General features: G+C 45.9%; 2 protein-coding genes across 3 annotated transcripts in view; both read right to left on the bottom strand.

The window, feature by feature from the left end:
- The window catches only part of LOC147726031 (N-acetyltransferase 8F1-like), a 427392-nt gene that overhangs the window by 214180 nt on the left and 189675 nt on the right, over window positions 1-23537 (bottom strand). The window lies entirely within an intron of this gene.
- LOC147726030 (N-acetyltransferase 8F1-like) overlaps window positions 9448-23537 on the bottom strand; it is a 203865-nt gene continuing 189775 nt past the window's right edge. Inside the window, exons 1-2 of one of the 2 annotated variants that reach the window (XM_086960144.1) lie at window positions 16560-16642; window positions 9448-10276 (exon numbers count right to left, since the gene is read on the bottom strand). In XM_086960144.1, the coding sequence (XP_086816270.1) occupies window positions 9562-10276; window positions 16560-16576 (732 nt within the window). In that variant the 5' untranslated portion in view covers window positions 16577-16642 and the 3' untranslated portion in view covers window positions 9448-9561. Of the gene's footprint in view, window positions 10277-16559; window positions 16643-23537 lie in introns of those variants that run through there. The other variant, XM_086960145.1, reaches the window with a different exon arrangement.

The raw sequence follows: 23537 nt of genomic DNA, 5'->3' as shown, positions 1-23537 counted from the left end.
AGAGCTTCAGCAGAGCATGATCCTTAATCTTGAGTCATGCGCAGAGGGCAAAGGCCATGATCCACTTTTACACATCACTTACACATGCAAATGTCTCTGTTCCATTGCTTTCTCTTCTTTCTGAACTGTCTCCATAGTGTGGCATACCTTTGCACAGGTGAACTCTTAACCATGCTTTAAGGAGGTGACCACCTCACTCCATATCATTACAGACACTATCTGCAATCCTGACCTTTACACCTCTGAATTATTATTTTCAGGCGTCTTGGTCTACTTAGTTCTACACAGCTAGAACACCCAGAATGCATTAGGCTAACACATAAAAGTCCACAGCTGGATACGGTGTCCATAATGACCTGGAGGGTGTGGGTCATCCTAGTGGACTCTGTGAGGGTCATCGCCAACTCCTTGTAGTAGCATATCTTCACCCTAAACCATTGCTAATGAGCTCAGGGGGTCCCATATCTTTCAAAATACACGCTTGTTGCTTCACCTGTTTATCAAAAACAACAATTGATAGACAGAATGCAGAACAATGTCATACATTCACCCCAGTACAGAGATCTGGGCCTAAATCCATCGTTTTTTTGCACTCCACACCACCCCAGTTCAGACAAGGCCATATGCAAATCAGCCTTGACCCTGTTCCTCATGGGAACAGTCCAGCCCGAACTGCCAAGCCATGTCTTTCCTGGACCGGAGTCAAGCATCTTAGGACAGGTTTCTGGCTATCAGCAGCCGTCTTCAGCCAGGATAGCTTGACTCCAGTGGTGTGGAGAGCATGGGACTCACGTCTGAGCATACCCATCCCACTCGGGGGTGACAAATGCAAAAACAACAATTGATGGACAGAATGCAGAACAATGTCATACATTCACCCCAGTACAGAGATCTGGGCCTAAATCCATCGTTTTTTTGCACTCCACACCACCCCAGTTCAGACATGGCCATATGCAAATCAGCCTTGACCCTGTGCATTCAGGGGAACAGTCCAGCCCGAACTGCCAAGCCATGTCTTTTCTGGACTGGAATCAAGCATCCTAGGAACGGTTTCTGGATACCAGCCGTCTTCAGCCAGGATAGCATGACTCCAGTGGTATGGAGAGCATGTGTCTCACGTCTGAGCATACCCATCCCACTCGGCGTGACAAATGCAAAAACAACAATTGATGGACAGAATGCAGAACAATGTCATACATTCACCCCAGTACAGAGATCTGGGCCTAAATCCATCGTTTTTTTGCACTCCACACCACGCCAGTTCAGACATGGCCATTTGCAAATCAGCCTTGACCCTGTGCATCATGGGAACAGTCCAGCCCTAACTGCCAAGCCATGTCTTTCCTGGGCCGGAATCAAGCATCCTAGGACCGGTTTCTGGCTACCATTTGTCTTCAGCCAGGATAGCTTGACTCCAGTGGTGTGGAAAGCATGGGACTCACGTCTGAGCATACCCATCCCACTCGGGGTGACAAATGCAAAAACAACAATTGATGGACATAATGCAGAACAATGTAATACATTCACCCCAGTACAGAGATCTGGGCCTAAATCCGTCGTTTTATTGCACTCCACACCACCCCAGTTCAGACATGGCCATATGCAAATCAGCCTTGACCCTGTGCCTAATGGGAACAGTCCAGCCCGAACTGCCAAGCCATGTCTTTCCTAGACCGGAATCAAGCATCCTAGGACCAGTTTCTGGCTATCATCCGTCTTTAGCCAGGATAGTTTGACTCCAGTGGTGTGGAGAGCATGGGACTCACGTCTGAGCATACCCATCCCACTCGGGGTGACAAATGCAAAAACAACAATTGATGGACAGAATGCAGAACAATTTCATACATTCACCCCAGTACAGAGATCTGGGCCTAAATCCATCGTTTTTTTGCACTCCACACAATCCCAGTTCAGACATGGCCATATGCAAATCAGCCTTGACCCTGTGCATCATGGGAACAGTCCAGCCCGAACTGCCAAGCCATGTTTTTCCTGGACCAGAATCAAGCATCCTGTTGTTTTTGCATCATGGGCCCGGCCCTGTCTTGGATTGTATCCTTCCTTCAACACCGCTCCTAATCGGTACAACTGTCCACCTTCTCCGCTCCCCAAATCTCACTTTCCTGCGGTGTTCCTCAGGGTTCTGCCTTGTCCCCTCTTTTGTTCAATCTATATATGCAGCCCCTTCTTGCCTCTCTTCGTCACTCCTCTGTTATCATCTTTAACTATGCAGATGATCTGCAACTCATCTTTCCCATCGACCCCTCCCCTCTCTCTTGCTCTAACTTCCAATCAATAATGCTCACCATCTATGAGTGGATGAACTTCAGCCAGCTGAAGCTCAACCCTAGCAAGACTGAGTTGGTTCTGATCGGTGGGCTTTCGCACCCTTGGACTCCTAACTTCTGGCCCCCAGCCCTTGGTTCCCCCCCCCTGTCCAGTCAACTCCGTGAAGAGCCTAGGAGTCATCATTTCTAGTGACCTTTCGATGCGGCCCCACATCAATGCTGTTACCTCGGCCTGCTTCTATCACCTTCGCAGAATCGGGAAGATCCAAGACCACACTCAGAGGCACCCTCCTCTACAGACCACCAGGACCCCGCGCAAAATTCAGTGAAGACATCACGGACTTCATCACTCCACACGCGCTCCCCTCCAAAGATTACATCCTTCTGGGAGACCTCAACTTTCACCTTGAAAAGGACAACGACCGCAACACCACCCCCCTTTTGGACAACCTCGCCAACCTCGGACTTAAACAACTGGTCACCTCCCCCACCCACATCGCAGGTCACACACTCGACCCCATTTTCACCTCCAGCAATCATGTCTCCTTCAGCCACACTACGGATCTCCTTTGGACTGACCACAGCTGCGTTCACTTCACCTACAACAAGCCGAAACCCACCAACCACCTCCAACCAACTCTGCAAAGAAACTGGAACAAAATCACCATCGACCAGATCTCCTCATCGCTCCTTCTAAACACCCCAGCCCACTCTTCTAACCCAGACCAAGCCGCCGCCAACTTCACCCTATGGTTATCCAACACCGCCGACATCCTAGCACCACTGAAAAAACGTCAAAGCAAACCTGGCAGCAAGAAAGCCTCATGGTTCAACGATGATCTTAAGAAGTCCAAGAAACTCTGCCGCTCCCTTGAAAAGGCCTGGAAAAAAGACCCAACCACTAGCACCAAGGACGCCTTCAAAAACGCCACCCGCACACACCACCAACTAATCCGAAAGGCCAAGAAAACAGCATTCAAGGATCGACTAGACAACAACGCCCACAACAGCAAGGAACTTTTCAACATCGTCAAGGAATTTACCAACCCCTCGGCCAACTCCAACGACATCACCCCCTCTCAAGCCCTCTGCGACTCCCTGGCTTTATTCTTCCACAACAAAATTGCAGACATCCACAACAGCTTCGACAACCAACCCGGAGACCAACCCACCCAACCATATGCTGAACATTCTCCCCCCTTGAACACCCTCAACGACTGGAACCCAATCTCCACTGAGAACACCATCCGCCTGATGAACTCCATCCACTCAGGATCCCCCACAGACCCATGTCCTCACCACATCTTCAACAAAGCAGACTCCGTCATAGCACCGCACCTCCGAGACGTCAACAACTGCTCCTTCAACTCCGCCACCTTTCCGGAAAGCTGGAAACACGCTGAACTCACCGCCCTTCTGAAAAAACCCACAGCGGACCCCACCGAACTCAAAAATTACCGCCCCATATCGCTCCTTCCTTTCCCGGCCAAAGTCATCGAGAAAGCTGTCAACAACCAACTCGCCGCTTTCCTCGAAGCCAACAAATCCCTCGACTCCTCACAATCTGGCTTCCGAGCAAAACACAGCACTGAGACCGCCCTCATCGCAGCAACAGACGACATCCGAACTCTACTGGACAATGGAGACACAGTCGCCCTCATCCTCCTCGACCTCCCTGCAGCCTTCGACACAGTCTGCCACAGCACCCTTTTACAACGCCTCAGAAACATCGGAATACAAGGAAAAGCACTTGAATGGATCACCTCGTTCCTCACCGGAAGAACCCAGAGAGTCCGCCTTCCACCATTCAAGTCCGAGGCCACTGAAGTCATCTGCGGCGTACCACAAGGATCCTCACTCAGTCCCACCCTCTTCAACGTATACATGAGCCCCCTTGCGGCCATCGCTCGCCAACACAATCTCAACATCATCTCCTACGCGGATGACACTCAACTGATCCTTTCTCTCACCAATGACCCCAGCACCGCCAAAACCAACCTACACGAAGGAATGAAAGAAGTTGCCGAATGGATGAAACACAGCCGTCTGAAACTGAACTCAGATAAAACAGAAGTCCTCATCTTAGGTACATCCCCCTCTGCATGGGACGACTCTTGGTGGCCAGAAGCCCTTGGAAAAGCACCCATCCCGACAGACCACGCACGGAACCTAGGCGTTATCCTGGATTCTTCACTTTCAATGAACAGACAAGTCAGCGCCGTATCCTCATCCTGCTTCAACATTCTTCGCATGCTCAAAAAAACATTTCGCTGGATCCCCACCGAAACCAGAAAAACAGTCACCCATGCTCTGGTCACGAGCCGACTGGACTACGGAAACACCCTCTACGCAGGTACTACCGCTAAAATCCAGAAGAAACTCCAACGAATCCAAAACGCCTCAGCCAGGATCATATTAGACATCCCGCGTAACGAACACATCTCTGGCCACCTGAAAGACCTCCACTGGCTGCCCGTCGATAAGAGGATCACTTTCCGACTGCTGACCCACGCACACAAATCACTCTACGACATCGGACCAGAATGCCTCAACTCACGACTGTCCTTCTACACCCCCTCCCGCCAACTACTTTCTTCCAGCCAAGCCCTCGCCACTGTACCCCGCATCAACAAGACCACCATGGGAGGAAGATCCTTCTCATACCTGGCAGCTAAAACTTGGAACTCACTCCCCACTTACCTTCGCCTTACCCAGAACCACCTAGCATTCAGAAAGCAACTTAAAACATGGATATTTGACAAGTAATCCTCCTCCCCTCCCTAAGCGCCTTGAGACCCTCTGGGTATGTAGTGCGCTATATAAATTCTTTGACTTGACTTGACTTGACTATCATCAGAGGCTCTTACCCTTGTCATCATGGCCCTGGTCACCTCACGTATAGACTATGCCAACTGTCTATACGTGGGGATTCCCGCATACCACCTCCAACCAGGCAGCCAGACTCATTTTTCAACAGCCCAAACACCAACATGTTACACCGATGTTGAAAAAACTACACTGGCTCCCGGTTGCGCACCGCTGCATCTTCGAAATGGGATGAACTGTCCTCAAATCTCTATCTGCCTCCGCCCCTGCCTTTATTTCTCTCAGCCTGCACCCTCACGTCCCCTCCCGACACCTTAGATCTTCTGCCCACAACCTCTTAATCACTCCCAGGTTTAAACGTAAAAAACACAGTGGTGCTTGTTTTTCTTTTCTCGCCCCGTCTACCTGGAACTCTTTTCCCCTCTCAATTCGGCTCACACCTGACTATACTACTTTCCGCAAACTCTTGAAAACTTACCTGTTCCATCTTGCTCATGACTAGCTGCTTCTACTCCCCGCGTCCTCCTTCCACTTGTCTTTGAGCGCCAAGAAACCAATTGGTGAACGTGCGTGGTACCAAATACCTTTAACATAACATAACATAACAGGGTCAAGGCTGATTTGCATATGGCCATGTCTGAATTGGGGTGGTGTGGAGTGCAAAAAAATGATGGATTTAGGCCCGGATCTCTGTACTGGGGTGAATGTATGACATTGTTCTGCATTCTGTCCATCAACTGTTGTTTTTGCGTTTGTCACCCCGAGTCAGATGGGTATGCTCAGATGTGAATCTCATGCTCTCCACACCACTGGAGTCAAGCTATCCTGGCTGAAGACGGCTGATAGCCAGAAACCGGTCCTAGGATACTTGATTCCGGTCCAGGAAAGACATGGCTTGGAAGTTCGGGCTGAACTGTTCCCATGAGGCACAGGGTCAAGGCTGATTTGCATATGGCCATGTCTGAACTGGGGTGGTGTGGTGTGCAAAGAAATGATGGATTTAGGCCCAGATCTCTGTACTTGGGTGAATGTATGACATTGTTCTGCATTCTGTCCATCAACTGATGTTTTTGCATTTGTCACCCCGAGTGGAATGGGTATGCTCAGACGTGAGTCCCATGCTCTCCACACCACTGGAGTCAAGCTATCCTGGCTGAAGATGGCTGCTGATAGCCAGAAACCCGTCCTAGGATACTTGATTCCGGTCCAGGAAAGACAGGGCTTAGCAGTACTGGCTGGACTGTTCCCATGAGGCACAGGGTCAAGGCTGATTTGCATATGGCCATGTCTGAACTGGGGTGGTGTGGAGTGCAAAAAATGATGGATTTAGGCCCAGATCTCTGTACTGGGGTGAATAAATAACATTGTTCTGCATTCTGTCCATCAACTGTTGTTTTTGTATTTGTCACCCCGAGTGGGATGGGTATGCTCAGACGTGAGACCCATGCTCTACACACCACTGGAGTCAAGGTATCCTAGCTGAAGACGGCTGATAGCCAGAAACCGGTCCTAGGATACTTGACTCCGGTCCAGGAAAGACACAGCTTCGCAGTTCGGGCTGGTCTGTTCCCATGAGGCACAGGGTCAAGGCTGATTTGCCTATGGCCATGTCTGAACTGGGGTGGTGTGGTGTGCAAACAAACGATGGACTTAGGCCCAGATCTCTGTACTGGGGTGAATGTATGACATTGTTCTGCATTCTGTCCATCAACTGTTGTTTTTGCATTCGTCACCCCGAGTGGAATGGGTATGCTCAGACATGAGTTCCATGCTCTCCACACCACTGGAGTCAAGCTATCCTGGCTGAAGACGGCGGATAGCCAGAAAACGGTCCTAGGATACTTGATTCCGGTCCAGGAAAGACACAGCGTGGCAGTTCGGGCTGGACTGTTCCCATGAGGCACAGGGTCAAGGCCGTTTTGCATATGGCCATGTCTTAACTGGGGTGGTGTGGAGTGCAAAAAAACGATGGATTTAGGTCCAGATCTCTGTACTGGGGTGAATGTATGAGATTGTTCTGCATTCTGTCAATCAACTGTTGTTTTTGCATTTGTCACCTCGAGTGGGATTGGTATGCTCAGACGTGAGTCCCATGCTCTCCACACCACTGGAGTCAAGCTATCCTGGCTAAAGACGGCTGATAGCCAGAAACCGGTCCTAGGATACTTGATTCCGGTCCAGGAAAGACATGGCTTGGCAGTTCGGACTGGACTGTTCCCATGAGGCACTGGGTCAAGGCAGATTTGCATATGGCCATGTCTGAACTGGATTGGTGTGTGGTGCAAATAAAACGATGGATTTAGGCCCAGATCTCTGTACTGGGGTGAATGTATGACATTGTTCTGCATTCTGTCCATCAACTGTTGTTTTTGCATTTGTCACCCCGATTGGGATGGGTATGCTCAGACGTGAGTCCCATGCTCTCCACACCACTGGAGTCAAGCTATCCTGGCTGAAGCCGGTTGATAGCCATAAACCGGTCCTAGGATACTTGATTCCGGTCCAGGAAAGACACAGCTTTGCAGTTCGGGCTGGTCTGTTCCCATGAGGCACAGGGTCAAGGCTGATTTGCCTATGGCCATGTCTGAACTGGGGTGGTGTGGTGTGCTAACAAACGATGGACTTAGGACCAGATCTCTGTACTGGGGTGAATGTATGACATTGTTCTGCATTCTGTCCATCAACTGTTGTTTTTGCATTCGTCACCCCGAGTGGAATGGGTATGCTCAGACATGAGTCCCATGCTCTCCACACCACTGGAGTCAAGCTATCCTGGCTGAAGACGGCGGATAGCCAGAAAACGGTCCTAGGATACTTGATTCCGGTCCAGGAAAGACACAGCGTGGCAGTTTGGGCTGGACTGTTCCCATGAGGCACAGGGTCAAGGCCGTTTTGCATATGGCCATGTCTTAACTGGGGTGGTGTGGAGTGCAATAAAACGATGGATTTAGGTCCAGATCTCTGTACTGGGGTGAATGTATGAGATTGTTCTGCATTCTGTCAATCAACTGTTGTTTTTGCATTTGTCACCTCGAGTGGGATTGGTATGCTCAGACGTGAGTCCCATGCTCTCCACACCACTGGAGTCAAGCTATCCTGGCTGAAGCCGGTTGATAGCCATAAACCGGTCCTAGGATACTTGATTCCGGTCCAGGAAAGACATGGCTTGGCAGTTCGGGCTGAACTGTTCCCATGAGGCACAGGGTCAAGGCTGATTTGCATATGGCCATGTCTGAACTGGGGTGGTGTGGTGTGCAAAAAAATGATGGATTTAGGCCCAGATCCCTGTACTTGGGTGAATGTATGACATTGTTCTGCATTCTGTCCATCAACTGATGTTTTTGCATTTGTCACCCCGAGTGGAATGGGTATGCTCAGACGTGAGTCCCATGCTCTCCACACCACTGGAGTCAAGCTATCCTGGCTGAAGACGGCTGCTGATAGCCAGAAACCCGTCCTAGGATACTTGATTCCGGTCCAGGAAAGACAGGGCTTAGCAGTACTGGCTGGACTGTTCCCATGAGGCACGGGGTCAAGGCTGATTTGCATATGGCCATGTCTGAACTGGGGTGGTGTGGAGTGCAAAAAATGATGGATTTAGGCCCAGATCTCTGTACTGGGGTGAATGTATAACATTGTTCTGCATTCTGTCCATCAACTGTTGTTTTTGCATTTGTCACCCCGAGTGGGATGGGTATGCTCAGACGTGAGACCCATGCTCTCCACACCACTGGAGTCAAGGTATCCTAGCTGAAGACGGCTGATAGCCAGAAACCGGTCCTAGGATACCTGACTCCGGTCCAGGAAAGACACAGCTTCGCAGTTCGGGCTGGTCTGTTCCCATGAGGCACAGGGTCAAGGCTGATTTGCATATGGCCATGTCTGAACTGGGGTGGTGTGGAGTGCAAAAAATGATGGATTTAGGCCCAGATCTCTGTACTGGGGTGAATGTATAACATTGTTCTGCATTCTGTCCATCAACTGTTGTTTTTGCATTTGTCACCCCGGGTGGGATGGGTATGCTCAGACATGAGTCCCATGCTCTCCACACCACTGGAGTCAAGCTATCCTGGCTGAAGACGGCGGATAGCCAGAAAACGGTCCTAGGATACTTGATTCCGGTCCAGGAAAGACACAGCGTGGCAGTTCGGGCTGGACTGTTCCCATGAGGCACTGGGTCAAGGCTGATTTGCATATGGCCATGTCTGAACTGGGGTGGTGTGGAGTGCAAAACAATTATGGATTTAGGCCCAGATCTCTGTACTGGGGTGAATGTATGACATTGTTCTGCATTCTGTCCATCAACTGTTGTTTTTGCATTTGTCACCTGTTTATCAAGCATCACTAAAGAACCAAATCAGGGACATGTTACTACAACAAAATTCTAAGATGTAATAAAAATCAAGCGCATGGGAGCCATTTGGGTTGACACATAATGCCGGATATTTTAATTATGAGTATGAATATTATAACTATAGGTAAGAACACATAAGTGGAGTAACCTATCGATAAAAAATGGTGGAATAAAAGAGTTTATGAGTATGAACCCAAAGCTTTCATAAAGCTTCCATGCTGCATATTGAATCATTGCGGTATCTAAAACCACTGACTCATAACCTTCCTGTCGGCCGAAGTTAACAACTGTTCTGCACAAAGCTTTGCCGATTCCTTGTCCCCGGTGTTCCTTGCTCACCGACAGCCGCAGTAGCACCACTGTGGTCTCTCCATCACGAGCGCTGTATGGCCGGGCGGCCACCATGCCAACAACTTTCCCATTAGACTCTGCCACCCAAAAACAAGCTCTTCTCCTCTGTATGTAATATTTTTGCATGTCAAGCATGTCCTCTTTCAGGATACGTTGGATGTAGTTACTGAAGATATAGTTTGCGCCCCACCACACAAATGACAGCGTTCCACATAAGGCAGCAGTCGCACATAATGTGGCTAGCAGACCAGAAATGTATGAGCGCTGGAAGCCCATCAGGATCGCAATGTGGACCCCCAACAGGAAAACCTTGGTTCTTGGAAGGGTCAAGGCATACTTTCTGAAAGGGGGAATGTACTCTTTAAGTCCGGTTGAAAACAATTTCCGCACAGTCAGGTGATCGGTGTCCTTGTATACTCGTATGTGGTAGTCAGCCATCTTGTAACAGTATGTTGTGCTTAATGAAAGAGAAAAAGATACAACAAAATTATGACAGTTAAAGGCTTCAGTTAAGAAGACCAAGCAATAGTAATGTCATCAAAAGGCTTTAGGAGATGGAATTATTTGTGATATAGTGCATCAAATAATTGTATTCAGGCACATGGGAGGATGGACCGCTGGGAGCCATGAGTTTACTGTCCTTTTCTCCTATTTGATGTATCTTTCTTCTTTCAATCCTTCTAATCTCATTTACATCCTGATATCTTTCTTTATGGCAATCTTTAGTTTTTTTCTTCACATTCTTCTTTCCTTCACTCTAATGTTTTCTACCTCTTACCTATTTTTAGATCTGGCAATAGTAAAGACATTTTGTTTAAAAAAATATATATATTTATGTATAATATACTTATTTAAAGGGGCTTTCAGCTGTCTGTCTTCATCCATTGGTCTGCGAGTGTGTCATTCACATTTTGCCTGACATCCCACTTTAGCCACTGAATAGCTTCACTTTGAGTAAGTGTATTCCACTCTTTCACAAGGAGCCCATCTGCACACAAGCTAGTTCCATTCGTGCCTGTTTATTTTTTATTTCTTACTTCGGTGTTGCTTTTGTCTTTAAAGTCGAATGAGAAAGCAGGATACTTTATAACAGTCCTCCCTTTTAAGCCAATGGCACATTCAAGCTTTATCAATTACGGAGGGATCTATACAAGTTAAGTCGGCGGAGTGAGACATTAGCTGTCATGGCTTAACACCTCACTCCGCCACTTCAGAAACGCAGGGCTGCACCATATTTACCAGGATATGGTGCAGCCTTGCATTTCCCCCTGCGCTGGCTCCACGCTTAGCAGTGTAGTACCAACATAGGTGCCCTTGCACCATAGTGCAAGGGTGTCTGCGAGCAGGGGAGGATTGTTCATGTGCAGGAAGGTGTCCCTTCCTGCACATAAACAATCCTAAAATGCTAGTTTGTCACTTTTATGTGTGCTGCTTCATGTAGCACACATGAAAGTCACAAAATAGCATTTTTTACAGATTGTTTATGTACAGGCAGGGGGACCTTCCTGTAGATAAACAATCCATGGCATTTTGCTTTGCCATGTGTGCCCGCACAAGGTAGCACACATGGAAAAAGCGTGAGAGGAGAAATAATGCATTTCTCCTCATTTCGCAAAGTTAGGACCAGTTTTTACCTGGCCTCAATTTTGGAGCTGCCTCCTATGTATGCTGCCCTTGTACATAGGGGGCAGCATTAAAATCAATGGGTGTTACGGTGGAAAGCCCACCGCTACATCCACTGCTCACACCTTTCATGCTAACCATAGCATGAAAGGGGACCTTATTTACAAGGCAGAGAGTAAGGACGCGGGGAAACTCAATATACCCTTCAAGTAAGCATGGGCGAATTTTGCGAATTCGCGATCCGTGAATTTGCGGATTTGCGAATTCGCGATCCGCAAAATTCGCGAATTTGTGCGAAATTGCGGATTCTTTTTTTTGCGTGTTCGCGGGGTTTTTTGCGTGTTCGCGGAGTTTTTTGCGTCTTCGCTGGGCTTTTTGCGTCTTCGCGAGCCGCTTGCATAGCGAAACTACCCATGCAGTCGTTTATGGGAGAGGGAGAGAGAGATAGATAGATAGATAGATAGATATATAGAAAGAGAGAGAAAGAGAGGGAAAGAGAGAGAGAACGAGAGAAAGAAAGAGAGGCCGGATCTCTGAAGGGCCAGATTCCTGAGTTGCCATCCTCTCCCTTCTTCCTGTTTTTTATATCTGTAAGTGCTTCCTGATGAGGTTTAATTCCTTGGACAGGTGCCTCGTTGCCTACTTGTAACTATTCTCTGACCCTGCTTCAAGGGTCAGAGCAGGGTCAGAGAATAGTTGCAAGTAGGCAACGAGGCGCCAGGAAGCAATTAGCAGCAGGTGTCCAAGTTGAGGTTAATTTGTTTGTAACCCTTTTGTAAAAGGTTACAAAGAAATTAGGTTCAACTTTTGCACCTGCTGCTGTAACCCTTGCTTGGCTGAAAATTCGTCTTTGCTGATTCGCGGATTTTACCGCGATTTCGCGAGATTCGCGGATCGCAAAATCGCGGAAAATCCACAAATTCGCCCGCGAAACGGATTTTACGCCCACCCTTACCTTCGAGGCTTGGACAGTTCCAACAATGTCAAGTCAGGGTTCCTACAAGGGATTTTGTTTGAGAAATATGACTTCAATTATATTATACTGTAATTACTTGGTGGTTCAGTCTAATCAGATCTTGAGCCAAAATTCAAAAATCAAATAGTTCAATAAATTTAACAGAAAAAACAGAAAGAAACAACATGGGAATATCTTATTGTAAATATACAAAGGAGTTTTATATAGACCAAATTGAAAAGGGTACAATCAAGAAGAATTAATTCAGCAATCAATCATGAAAGAGGTTTGTGCAAATTGTCTTTCGTGGCGTTTGTCCATCAGACCATCTTCAGGACGATAAGTATTGCGTATAACAAAGCCCCTTATTTCAAGATCAAGGCAGATTTGACTCTACTTGAAATGTCACTATCCTGCTGGGCCGATTTTAATCACCGGATCAGTGATAGCTCCGACATTGAAGTCGTGGAGCTAATCTGATTCTCCTGGAGATTGAATTAACCCTGCTGGGTCTAATTAAAAAATCCGGATCTTGAAATAAGGGTCTTTGTTATACTCAATACTTATCACCCTGAAGATGGTCTGACGGACAAATGCCACGGAAGACCGAAACTTCAACTCTACCATCTATTTCCCAAATATTCAATGTACTCAATTGACTGTTATTTGCAGTGTGAAACATGTCACTGTTTTGATTGTGTTGGAATAGATGTTTTTATTCATGATTTGTAGAACAATTTGCACAAACCTCTTTCATGATTGATTGCTGAATTAATTCTTATTGATTGTACCCTTTTCAATTTGGTCTATATAAAACTCCTTTGTATATTTACAATAAGATATTCCCGTGTTGGTTTCTTTCTGTTTTTTCTGTTACATTTATTGAAGGTTTTGATTTTTGAATGTTGCCTCAAGATCTGATTAGACTGAACCACCAAGTAATTACATTATAATATAATTGAAGTCATATTTCTCAAACAAAATCCCTTGTAGGCACCCTGACTTGACATTATTTACAAGGCAGCGTTAAGCCACGTAAGCTTTCAGCTTTCAGCTCTGGGGCCCACTGGAGGGCTGTTATCGGTCCATTAATTATTTAAAAGGCACACAACTACTGGAGGTGAATAATGGGCATGAATTGGAAACTACAAGTTCTGGCATGAAATGAAATGAAATGAAAATAAATTTATAACGCGCAGAACTTAGCCCAATGGGCATCAAGGCGCCTAACATAATATATTGCATAACCATACACTGATTAATCATAGGCTTTCTCAAAATACCAGGTCTTGAGAGCTTTCTTGAAGAGGGGCAGGGAGGAAAGAGCCTTAAGCTTGCAGGGGAGAGCATTCCACAGTCGAGGGGCCACTGATGCAAAGGCTCTACCTCCCCATCTTGTCTTTTTAGTGCGGGGGATAACAAGGAGATTCAGTTGAGATGATCTGAGACATCTGCTGGGTATATAATTAGAAAGCAGAGATCCCAGTCCATCAGTCAGTCCTGCTGTAAGGGCCTTATGGACTAGGCAAGTAATTTTAAAAGAAATACGTTGCTCAATGGGTAACCAATGAAGATTCTTCCTGGCTAACGTAGCGGAGGCGGAGCAAGGGAGGTCCGGAACAAATCTTGCTGCTGCATTCTGTGTTACTTGCAGGCGATGTACCAATCCCTTGTTAATCTCAGTGTATAGCGCATTGCAATAATCTAATCGAGATCCAACCAATGCCACCACTGTTTGTTTTCTTGCCTGCGGGGATAGGTAGTGGGCAATTCTGCGAAGGATTTTTAGAACTCCCCAGCAGGTAGCTACAGTTCTATTGATCTGTAGGCTTCGATGTCAAAGATGACCCCCAGGTTTCTAGCCGACTGTGAGGGGGTCAGGCAGGTTCCCAGTGAAGCCTGCCACCATTCACTCGACCAGGCGTCCCTGTCCTTTCCGAATATCAGCACCTCGGTCTTGTCGCCATTCAGCTTCAAGGAATTGACCGTCATCCAATCGGCCACTGATTGCATGCAACTCCTGAAGCTGAACGCTGTGGTGCTGACAGACCGTGACAGGGACACCATGATCTGAGTGTCGTCTGCATACGACACTACCTCCATCCCCAAAGATCTTACTAGTCTAGCAAGTGGGGCCACATATATGTTGAATAGGGTCGGACTTAAAGCCGACCCTTGTGGCACCCCACATTGCAACGACTTTACAGGGGAGAGGTATTTGCCCATTTGAACCCTCTGCTCCCTAAGCTCCAGGAAGGAAGATAGAAGGTTAAGGGCGGGCCCCTCCACCCCCAGCTCCCTCAGTCGAGATGTTAAGACTGAGGGAGAAAGGGTGTCGAATGCAGCGGTCAGATCCAATAAGACCAACATTGTGGTCTGTCCTTTGTCTACCTTCATCCTGATGTTGTTGGTCACAACAGTGAGTGCAGACTCAGTTCTGTGTAGTTTCCTGAACCCATGTTGAGTCTGATCAAGGAATCCAGAAGAGTCCAGGAAGGTAGACAGATGATGGTTCAGGTGCATCTCGAGCATTTTGGCTGGGGCAGGTAGTAGAGAAATCGGTCTAAAGTTTTTTAGCACCGCAGGATCCAAGGAGGGTTTCTTAAGTAATGGCCTGACAATGGCCCTCTTCCAGGCCGAGGGGAATACCCCGTGCTCTAAAGCACTATTCATGACCTCCAGGATATGGGGAAGGAAGGTGTCCCTGCATTCCTTCAGAGTTTTAAGTGGACATGGGTCCAAGGGAGAGGAGGACTTCGTCTTATTCAACAGGAGGTTAAGATTTTCAAGAGTGACAGGAGGGAAATTGGTAAGGGTCTTATCAGGATCCTTTGACCATGTTTCTAAAATAGACAAATCAGTGGCTATATGTGTTCCCAGAAGCTTCCTCTGTCCTTCCAATTGCTTGGAGATGTCTACAATTTTCGTATAAAAGAAGCTTGAGATGTTGTCACAAAGCTCCTGGGAGCCTATTATAGGATCAGGTGCCTGCAATGAACAGTGGGAATCTACAATTTTGAAGAGTTCCCTAGATGATGTCAAGGATGTGGTAATGTTGGAGAAGTGGTCTTGTTTGGTTTTAATGACTAAGGCCTTATATATCTTTAGTGAACTTTTGTACAGCTCTCTATCCTTAGTGTCCCATGTCCTCCTCCACTTTCTTTCCTGTCTTCTACATCCTTGTCTCATCAACCTAAGTTGCTCTCCAAACCACGGGGCAGAAGGTTTACGCCTCGCAGCATACCTAGGGATGGCAGGAGCTAAGATATCCAAAGTCCCAGAGATGCAGTTGGCTAGATCCGAAGCAGCCTTCTCTGGGTCTGGAGTCAGGGAAAGAGTTCCAAAAAACGGGGCAAGGGAGTCATTGGAGATATTTTTGTAATTTTGCCTACATTCTCTTGTAGAATGCTCTTTCATAGAAAGCTCTGTACTAGAGGTGGTAAGTACAATAGGTACTGCTAGATGGTCAGTCCACACTGGCTGTTCCGGTGGGCCAGTCATAATCCTGGAGTCATTAGAGAAAATTGCATCCAGAGTGTGGCCTGCTCTATGTGTGGGTTCCCTGACCAACTGTGTGAAACCGCAGGCATCTAGAGGATCAATCAGAGATATAGTATCTTTGGAAGTGATGTCCTCTAGAAGAAAGTTAAGGTCCCCTAGTATAGTGAAATGCAGTTTGCCTGCATAAGGTTCTAATAGTCTAAACAGGTCACTGCTGAACTGTGATCTCAGCCCAGGGGGCCTATACATCAGAATCCCTGAAAATGACGAGGATGGTGATGATGAAATGCAGAAGTGAAGGGCTTCAAAGGGGTCTGATAGTTTTGACAAAGCATTAGTTCTGCAGGTGATATGAGACCGGTGTAGGATAGCTAGGCCTCCACCTCTACGCTTACCTCTGTCTAATCTCTGTAAAGCATAGTTCTCTGGGATGGCTAGGAGGAGGATGCATTGAAATTGACTCTACCGAGAATGGCACACCGGAGGCCAATTGATTAATTAATGTAGCACGCAGGGAACTGCGGGTATGTACAAAATAGATGTGCGTTTTTAACCTGCCTCTGATGAAAGAGCATGAATGCTCTGAAACCTGTTAGGCTAATGGACATTCAAAGCGGAGCTATAATCCTGCTTCTTTTCAAATAAAAGACTGTAAACCTACCGGCTGGAGCAGCGCATCTCTAATGCAGGGACATCTTTGTTTGAATATTAACACGTGCTGGGTCCAGCTGTGGTAGGTCGCACCGCCTTTGAAAATTGTGAAGGGATCGTCAGATCTGAACTTATTGGGACATGGACGGCGCAGCTGGTGGTTAAATGTCACTGACCATGTCATGAGTGATATAATATGTGATGTCATCAGCAGCGCATTGCGGGGGCCTGAGTTATAGATAGTTCAACTAATTATAACAACCAAATTAATCTGGTTTTGTACAAGTGTCCAACTAACTATAACGTCCCTAAAACCTGTGTTTTTTCAGTGAAATTCTAAGGTTTTCTAAATGCTAATTTCTAACTATAACGTCCCTGAAACCTATGTTTTTTCAGTGAATTTCAACGTTTTTAAAAAATCTAATTTCTTACTATAAAGTCCCTGAAACCTATGTTTCTTTCAGTGAATTTCAAAGGTTTTTTAAATACCAATTTCTAACGATAACGTCCCTAAAACCTATGTTTTTTCAGTGAATTTCTAAGGTTTTTTTAAATGATACTTTCTATCTATAAAATCCCAAAAACCTGGATTTTTTTCAGTGAATTTCTAAGGTTTTTTTAAATGCTAATATCTAACTACACCTAGATAGGTAAGACATGTGCAGAAAGAGAAAGAAAGGCGCAGAAAAAAGCACGAGAAGTGCAGAAAGAAGCAAGAGAAGTGATGAAAGAGGCAAGAGAGGTGCAGAAATAAGTAAGAGAAGTGCGGAAACAAACAAGAGAGGCACAGAAAGAAGCAAGAGAGTTGCAAAAAGAAGAGAGTGAGGTGCATAAAGAGGAAGAAAGGCTCAGAAAGAGGCAAGTGAAGTGCAGAAAGAGGCATGAAAGGTCCAGAAAGAAGAAGGAAGGTATAGAAAGAGGCAAGAAAAATGCAGGAACAGGAAGAAATGTGCTGAAAGAAGCAAGAGAAGCGTAGAAAAAAGCAAGAGAGGTGCAGAAAGAAGCAAGAGAGGTGCAGAACAAAGAGAGTAAGGTGCAGAAAGAGGCACGAGAGGTGCAGAAAGAGGCAAGAGAAGTGAAGAAAGAGACACGAGGGGTGCAGAAAGAGGCAAGAGTGGAGTAGAAAGCCAAGAGAGGTACAGATAAAGGCAAGAGAGGTGAAGTAAGAGGGATGAGAGGTATAGAAAGAGGAGAGAAGTGTACAGAAAGAGGCAAGAGAGGTATAGAAAAAGACAAGACTGGTGCAGAAAGAGGCAAGAGAGGTACAGAAAGAGACAAGACTGGTACAGAAGAGTAGGGCCAGACTGGGAACAGAAACCAGACCAGGCACACCGCTCAGCCGCCCCCGCCTGGGGCGAGGGGGAGTACAGCCGAGCAGTTTGCAAGGGCCATTTTTGTCCGATTTTGTTACAGGGGGCTGATATTTCTGACCCCCGGTAAGAAAAACAGCCCCCAAGGGGCCCAAAACTGGCCCTCACCCTAGCTGCCCACCGGGGAAATGCCCAGTGCCCTCTATTGCCAGTGCAACCCTGAGAAAGAGGGAAGAGAGGTACAGAAAGAGACAAGAGAGGTACAGAAAGAGGCAAGAGAGGTACATATAGAGGCAGGAGGGGTGCAGAAAAATGCAAGAGAGGTGCAAAAAGAGGCAAGAGAGGAGCAGAAAGAAGCGAGTGAGCTGCAGAAAGAGGCAAGATAGGTGCAGAAAGACACAAGAGAGGTGCAGAAAGAGGCAAGAGAGGAGCAGAAAGAGGTAAGTGAGCTGATAAATGGGTAGGAGAAGAGCAAAAAGAGTCAAGAGAGGTGCAACAAGAGGCAAGAGAGGTGCAGAAAGAGGAATACATGTTCAGAAAGAGGCAAAAGAGGTACAGAAAGAGGCAGGGAGGTGCAGAAAGAAGAGAGTGAGCTGCAGAAAGAGGCAAGAGAGGTACAGAAAGAGGCAGGAGAGGTACAGAAAGAAGAGAGTGAGTCAGAAAGAACCAATAGAAGCGCAGAAAGAGGCATGAGAGGTGTAGAAAGAGGCAAGAGAGGTGCAGAAAACAGGAAAAGAGGTGCAGAAAGAGGCAAGAGAGGTGCAGAAAGAAGAGAGTGAGCTGCAGAAAAGGGGAAGAGAGGTACAGAAAGAGTCAAGAGAGGAGCCAAAAGAAGAGAGTGAGCTGCAGGAAGAGGGAAGATATGTGCAGAAAGAAGAGAGTGAGCTAAAGAAAAAGGCAAAAGAGGTGCAGAAAGAAAAGAGTTACCTGCAGAAAGAAGCAAGATAATTGCAGACAGAGGCAAAAGAGGTACAGAAAGGGGAAAGAGAGGTGCAGAAAGAGGCAATAGAGGTGCAGAAAGAGGCAAAAGAGGTACAGAAAGAGGCGAGACAGGTGTAGAAAGAGGCAATAGTGGTGCAGAAAGAGGCAAGAGATGTGCAGAAAGAGGCAAGAGAGGTGCAGAAAGAGGCAAGAGTGGTGCAGAAAGAGGCAAGAGATGTGCAGAAAGAGGCAAGAGAGGTGCAGAAAGGGGCAAGAGAGCTGCATAAAGAGACAGGAGAGGTGTAGAAAGAAGAGAGTGAGCTGCAGAAAGAAGCAAGATAATGGCAGACAGATGAAAGAGAGGTTCATAAAGAGGCAATTGAGGTACAGAAAGAGGCAGGAGAGGGGCAGAAAGATACAAGAGAGGTATAGAAATAGGCAAGAGTGGTACAGAAGAAGGCAAGAGATGTGCAGAAAGGAGAAGAGAGGTACAGATACAAGAGCGTGAGCTGCAGAATGAAGGGAGGAGAGATGGAGAAAGGTGCAAGAGTGGTGCAGAAAGAAGAGAGTGAGCTGCAGAGAAAGGCAAGAGAGGTGCAGAAAGAAGAGAGGGAGCTGCAGAAAGGAGCAAGAGAAGTGCAGACAGAGGTAAGAGAGGTGCATAAAGAGGCAACAGACGTGCAGAAAGAGGCAAGAGAGGTGCTGAAAGAAGTAGGCCTTGGCCGTAAATTCTGTTCCGCTCGTGGAATTTGGGTAATTTTGTGTTCCGCGGAGAACGCGAAATTGGACAAAATTCTGCATTCCGCGGCTTTGCGAATTTGTTTGCTTGTTTGCGTTCTCAAAATGCGTGTTCGCAAGATATTTAACCCCCGAGCACGCAAACAGCAATTGCCAACAGTAAAAAGCATCGCAAACAAGCAATGTTCGCGGAATTTCTGCGTGTTCACTGAGATTTTTTACCGTTTCGAGGAGATTTGAGTAACGCGATTACGCAAATTCCACCCACCCAAAGAAGAGAGGTGCTGAAGGAGGCAAGAGAGGTGCAGAAAGAGGCAAGAGTGGAGCAGAAAGAGGCAAGAGATATGCAAGAAAGAGGCAGGAGAGGTGCATAAAGAGGCAACAGATGTGCAGAAAGAGGCAAGGTAGGTGCAGAAATAAGCGAGAGATGCAGAAAGAGGCAATAGAGGTGCAAAACGAAGAGAGTGAGCTGCAGGAAGATGGAAGAGAGGTGCAGAAAGAAGCAAGAGAGGTGCAGAAAGAAGAGAGTGAGCTGCCTAAAGAGGCAAGAAAGATGCAGAAAGTGGCAAGAGAAGTGCAGATAGAGGCAAGAGAGGTTCAGAAAGAGGCAAGAGATATGCAGAAAGAGGCAGGAGAGGTGCATAAAGAGGCAACAGGTGTGCAGAAAGAGGCAAGTTAGGTGCCGAAATAAGAGAGAGATGCAGAAAGAGGCAAGCGAGACACAGAAAGAAGAGAGTGAGCTGCAGAAAGACGGAAGAGAGGTGCAGAAAGAAGCATGAGAGGTGCTGAAAGAAGAGAGCAAGCTGCCTAAAGAGGCAAGAGAGATGCAGAAAGAGGCAATATAGGTGCAGATAGAGGCAATAGAAGTTCAGAAAGAGGCAAGAGAGGTGCAGAAAGAAGTAAGAGGTATAGAAAGAGGCAAGAGAGGAGCAAAAAGAGGATGAAAGGTGCAGAAAGAGGCAAGTGAGGTGCAGAAAGAGGCAAGAGACGAATGAGGCAAGAGAGGTACAGAAAGATGCAAGAGAGGTACTGAAAGAGGAACAAAGGTGCAGAAAGAGGCAAGAGAGGTGCATAAACAGGAAGAAAGGTACAGAAAGAAGCAAAAGAAGTGCAGAAAGAGACAAGAGAGGTGCAGAAAGAGACAAGGGAAGTGCATAAAGATGAGAATGAACTGCAGAAAGAAGCAAGAGAGGTGCAGAAAGATACAAGGGAAGTGCATAAAGATGAGAATGTGCTGCAGAAAGAGGCAAGAGAAGTGCAGAAAGAAGAGATTGAGCTGCAGAAAGAAGCAAGAGAGGTTCAGAAAGAGGCACGAGAAGTGCAGAATGAGGCAAGAGAGGTACAGATAGAGGCAAGATAGGTGCTGGAAGAGGCAAGAGAAGAGAAATGCAGAAAGAGGCATGAGAAGTGCAGAAAGAGGCAAGATATTTGCAGAGAGAAGCAAGAGAGGTATATATATATATATATATATATATATATATATATATATATCGCTGCACGCTCGCTCGTACTCCAGAAAGCAGACGGCACTCAGAGCTCGATGTTTCTTTTAGTTTATTGACAGACCCCCGTCACCCCAACCAAAAGACAAACGCGTTTCGCCGTGAAACGGCTTCCTCAGTGTCAATTGTGAATGATAAAAAATCGCCATTTAAACTCCAACTCTAACCACAATAGAAAGAGGACTAAGCCCAACATTACTTGAAAAAATAGCGGCAGACATATTGTAAGGTGCAAATGCTTACTGCTTTTCTATGCAACTTGGGAGAAATGGCGATCAATAAAGTGCTCGTGCATTAAAAAAAACAAGAGGGCAAACAGCTTCCCTCGTAATGAATTTAAACATTCTTAGGCTCACAAACAAATTAAAGAGAAAACATTTTCGACCATTGGAATCATAATATGTACAGTAATACATTGAATCATTATAAATGTATATGTATGGTGGTACTTTTGAATTTGACAATAAATATCATAGCGTGTCCCCCGCGAGATGATAAATTGGGGGCAGACACTTAATTCATTGAAGGGAAATATAGTTGTGATTTAACCTTCTTTTGCACAATCATATATCCAAGTGCATTCTGTACTTGTGGTCTTTCTCTTACATGTTGTGTAATACAGGTGAGTGAGTCCTAAAGTTGTTCTAATGCCCTGAATGGGCCTATTTGTTTTCTGTTTTTGTACATCTAGCCCTGTATGGGCAAGTGACTCCCTGATAGAAGTATATTGGTGACATATAAACTTTATGCAGGGGTTGTGGAGGCAAAAGATGTTAACATATATATTCTATATATTCTATATATTCTACAGAAGTTGCATAAATTACTTGAAACAAAGATTCCCCGTCTGATCAATCCAAGTGAACCCAAAGTTCCTCATCGTTATTAAGACCTGTCGGTTTCTCCGTTTGGAGGTCTATGATGTATTTGGATTCCATAGCCCTGAGGGTTCTGATCTTGTCACCACCTCTCTCCTGTCTCCCTAGTTGGTCTATTAAATAGAATGACAAGAGATCTCTGTTGCTGTTATGGTGGGTCTCGAAATGGCGTGCCACCGGATAGTTCTTATCCCTGTTTGTGATGGCACGCATGTGCTCCAAGATACGTTTCTTCGCTGGATTGATGGTACTACCAACGTATCTCTTGGAGCACGGACAAACCAGTATGTATACAACGAATTCCGAGTTGCAATTCAGGAATTTCGTGATGTTCCTGGTTGGTCGTGGGTCTTTCGGTCTGCCCTCATACTTGATCTTCTTTTGGCTATACTTGCACGCTTTGCAATGCATGCAAGGATAAAAACCTTGTATGGGTTTGGATCTTGGAGCTACAGGGGGCTCAGTGTAGTGACTCCTGGTCAAATGGTCACCGAGTGACTGACAACGTCTATATGTGATCAAAAAAAAAAAAAAAAATATATATATATATATATATATATATATATATATATATATATATATATATATATATATATATATATATATATATATATATATATATATATATATATATATATATATATATATATATATTCAATCTCCTCTCACTCTTACAAGGAAGGAATCAGCACTCAGGTTGTAGTTTGGAAGTGTTTAATCTACAAAGGACGCAAATCACGCATTTTGGCTAGTCCGAACCTTGATCACGATACAAGACTTAATTATAGCTTCCTTATTTAAATGTAGAAATGGCTCCAGTTGGCAACATTAATAAATGACAACATATGATGACATTAAACCAAAAAACTGTCAGCCATATTGGCCTGGTCACAATGCAAAAATGCAGGAATTCATACAATAAAAAAAGAAAACAAGTGTTAATATGAACACTTTGCAATTTCAGCATATCTTGCCCTGTGACCACTGTACCTATATGTTCGTCAACGTGACATGTTCATTATAAACATGCTTACGATTGAAAACATCAACATAAACAATGGACTACACTTTACTTTAAAATGAAGGGCTATCAGCCATTTTGGTCTGGGCATGTTTCATATTATAGACGTTCTTACACGAAAGAAAATAAATAAAAATGGGTGTTAATATGCACACACTATCCCTAAATAAAGTTCTAGTGATTACAGTTTTATTCCATTCACAGCTCATTTGAGATGTCAAGAGTGATGTCTTGAGTAATGTCACTGACCATGTCATGAATGATGTAATGTCTGAGGTCATGAGCAGTGCATTGCGGGGGCATAAGTTATAGTTAGCTTAGGTAACTATAACTGCTGAATTTCAATGATATCTAAGTGTAACTATAACGTCCCTATAATGTTGGTTTTTCTCAGAAAATTTCTAGTTTTTTTAATGTTAAGTAAGATGGCTATCACAAAGGATGGTGGGGTAAGGATGCAGGGCCTGGCCTGGCATTGTGTCACCCCCACCCAAGCTTGCTGCTCATGCCTCCCCTCCTCCTTGCCACCCATTGTCCAAGTCCATGCCCCTGCTCCCTCATTACAGCCCTGTGTGACACATGTTCTTCCACTGGCCTTCTCGCCTTCTCTGAACAGTT

Source organism: Lissotriton vulgaris, chromosome 3_1 (assembly GCF_964263255.1).
Source record: "Lissotriton vulgaris chromosome 3_1, aLisVul1.2, whole genome shotgun sequence".
NCBI lineage: Eukaryota > Metazoa > Chordata > Amphibia > Caudata > Salamandridae > Lissotriton > Lissotriton vulgaris.
This window is presented reverse-complemented; position numbering and strand designations above follow the sequence as displayed.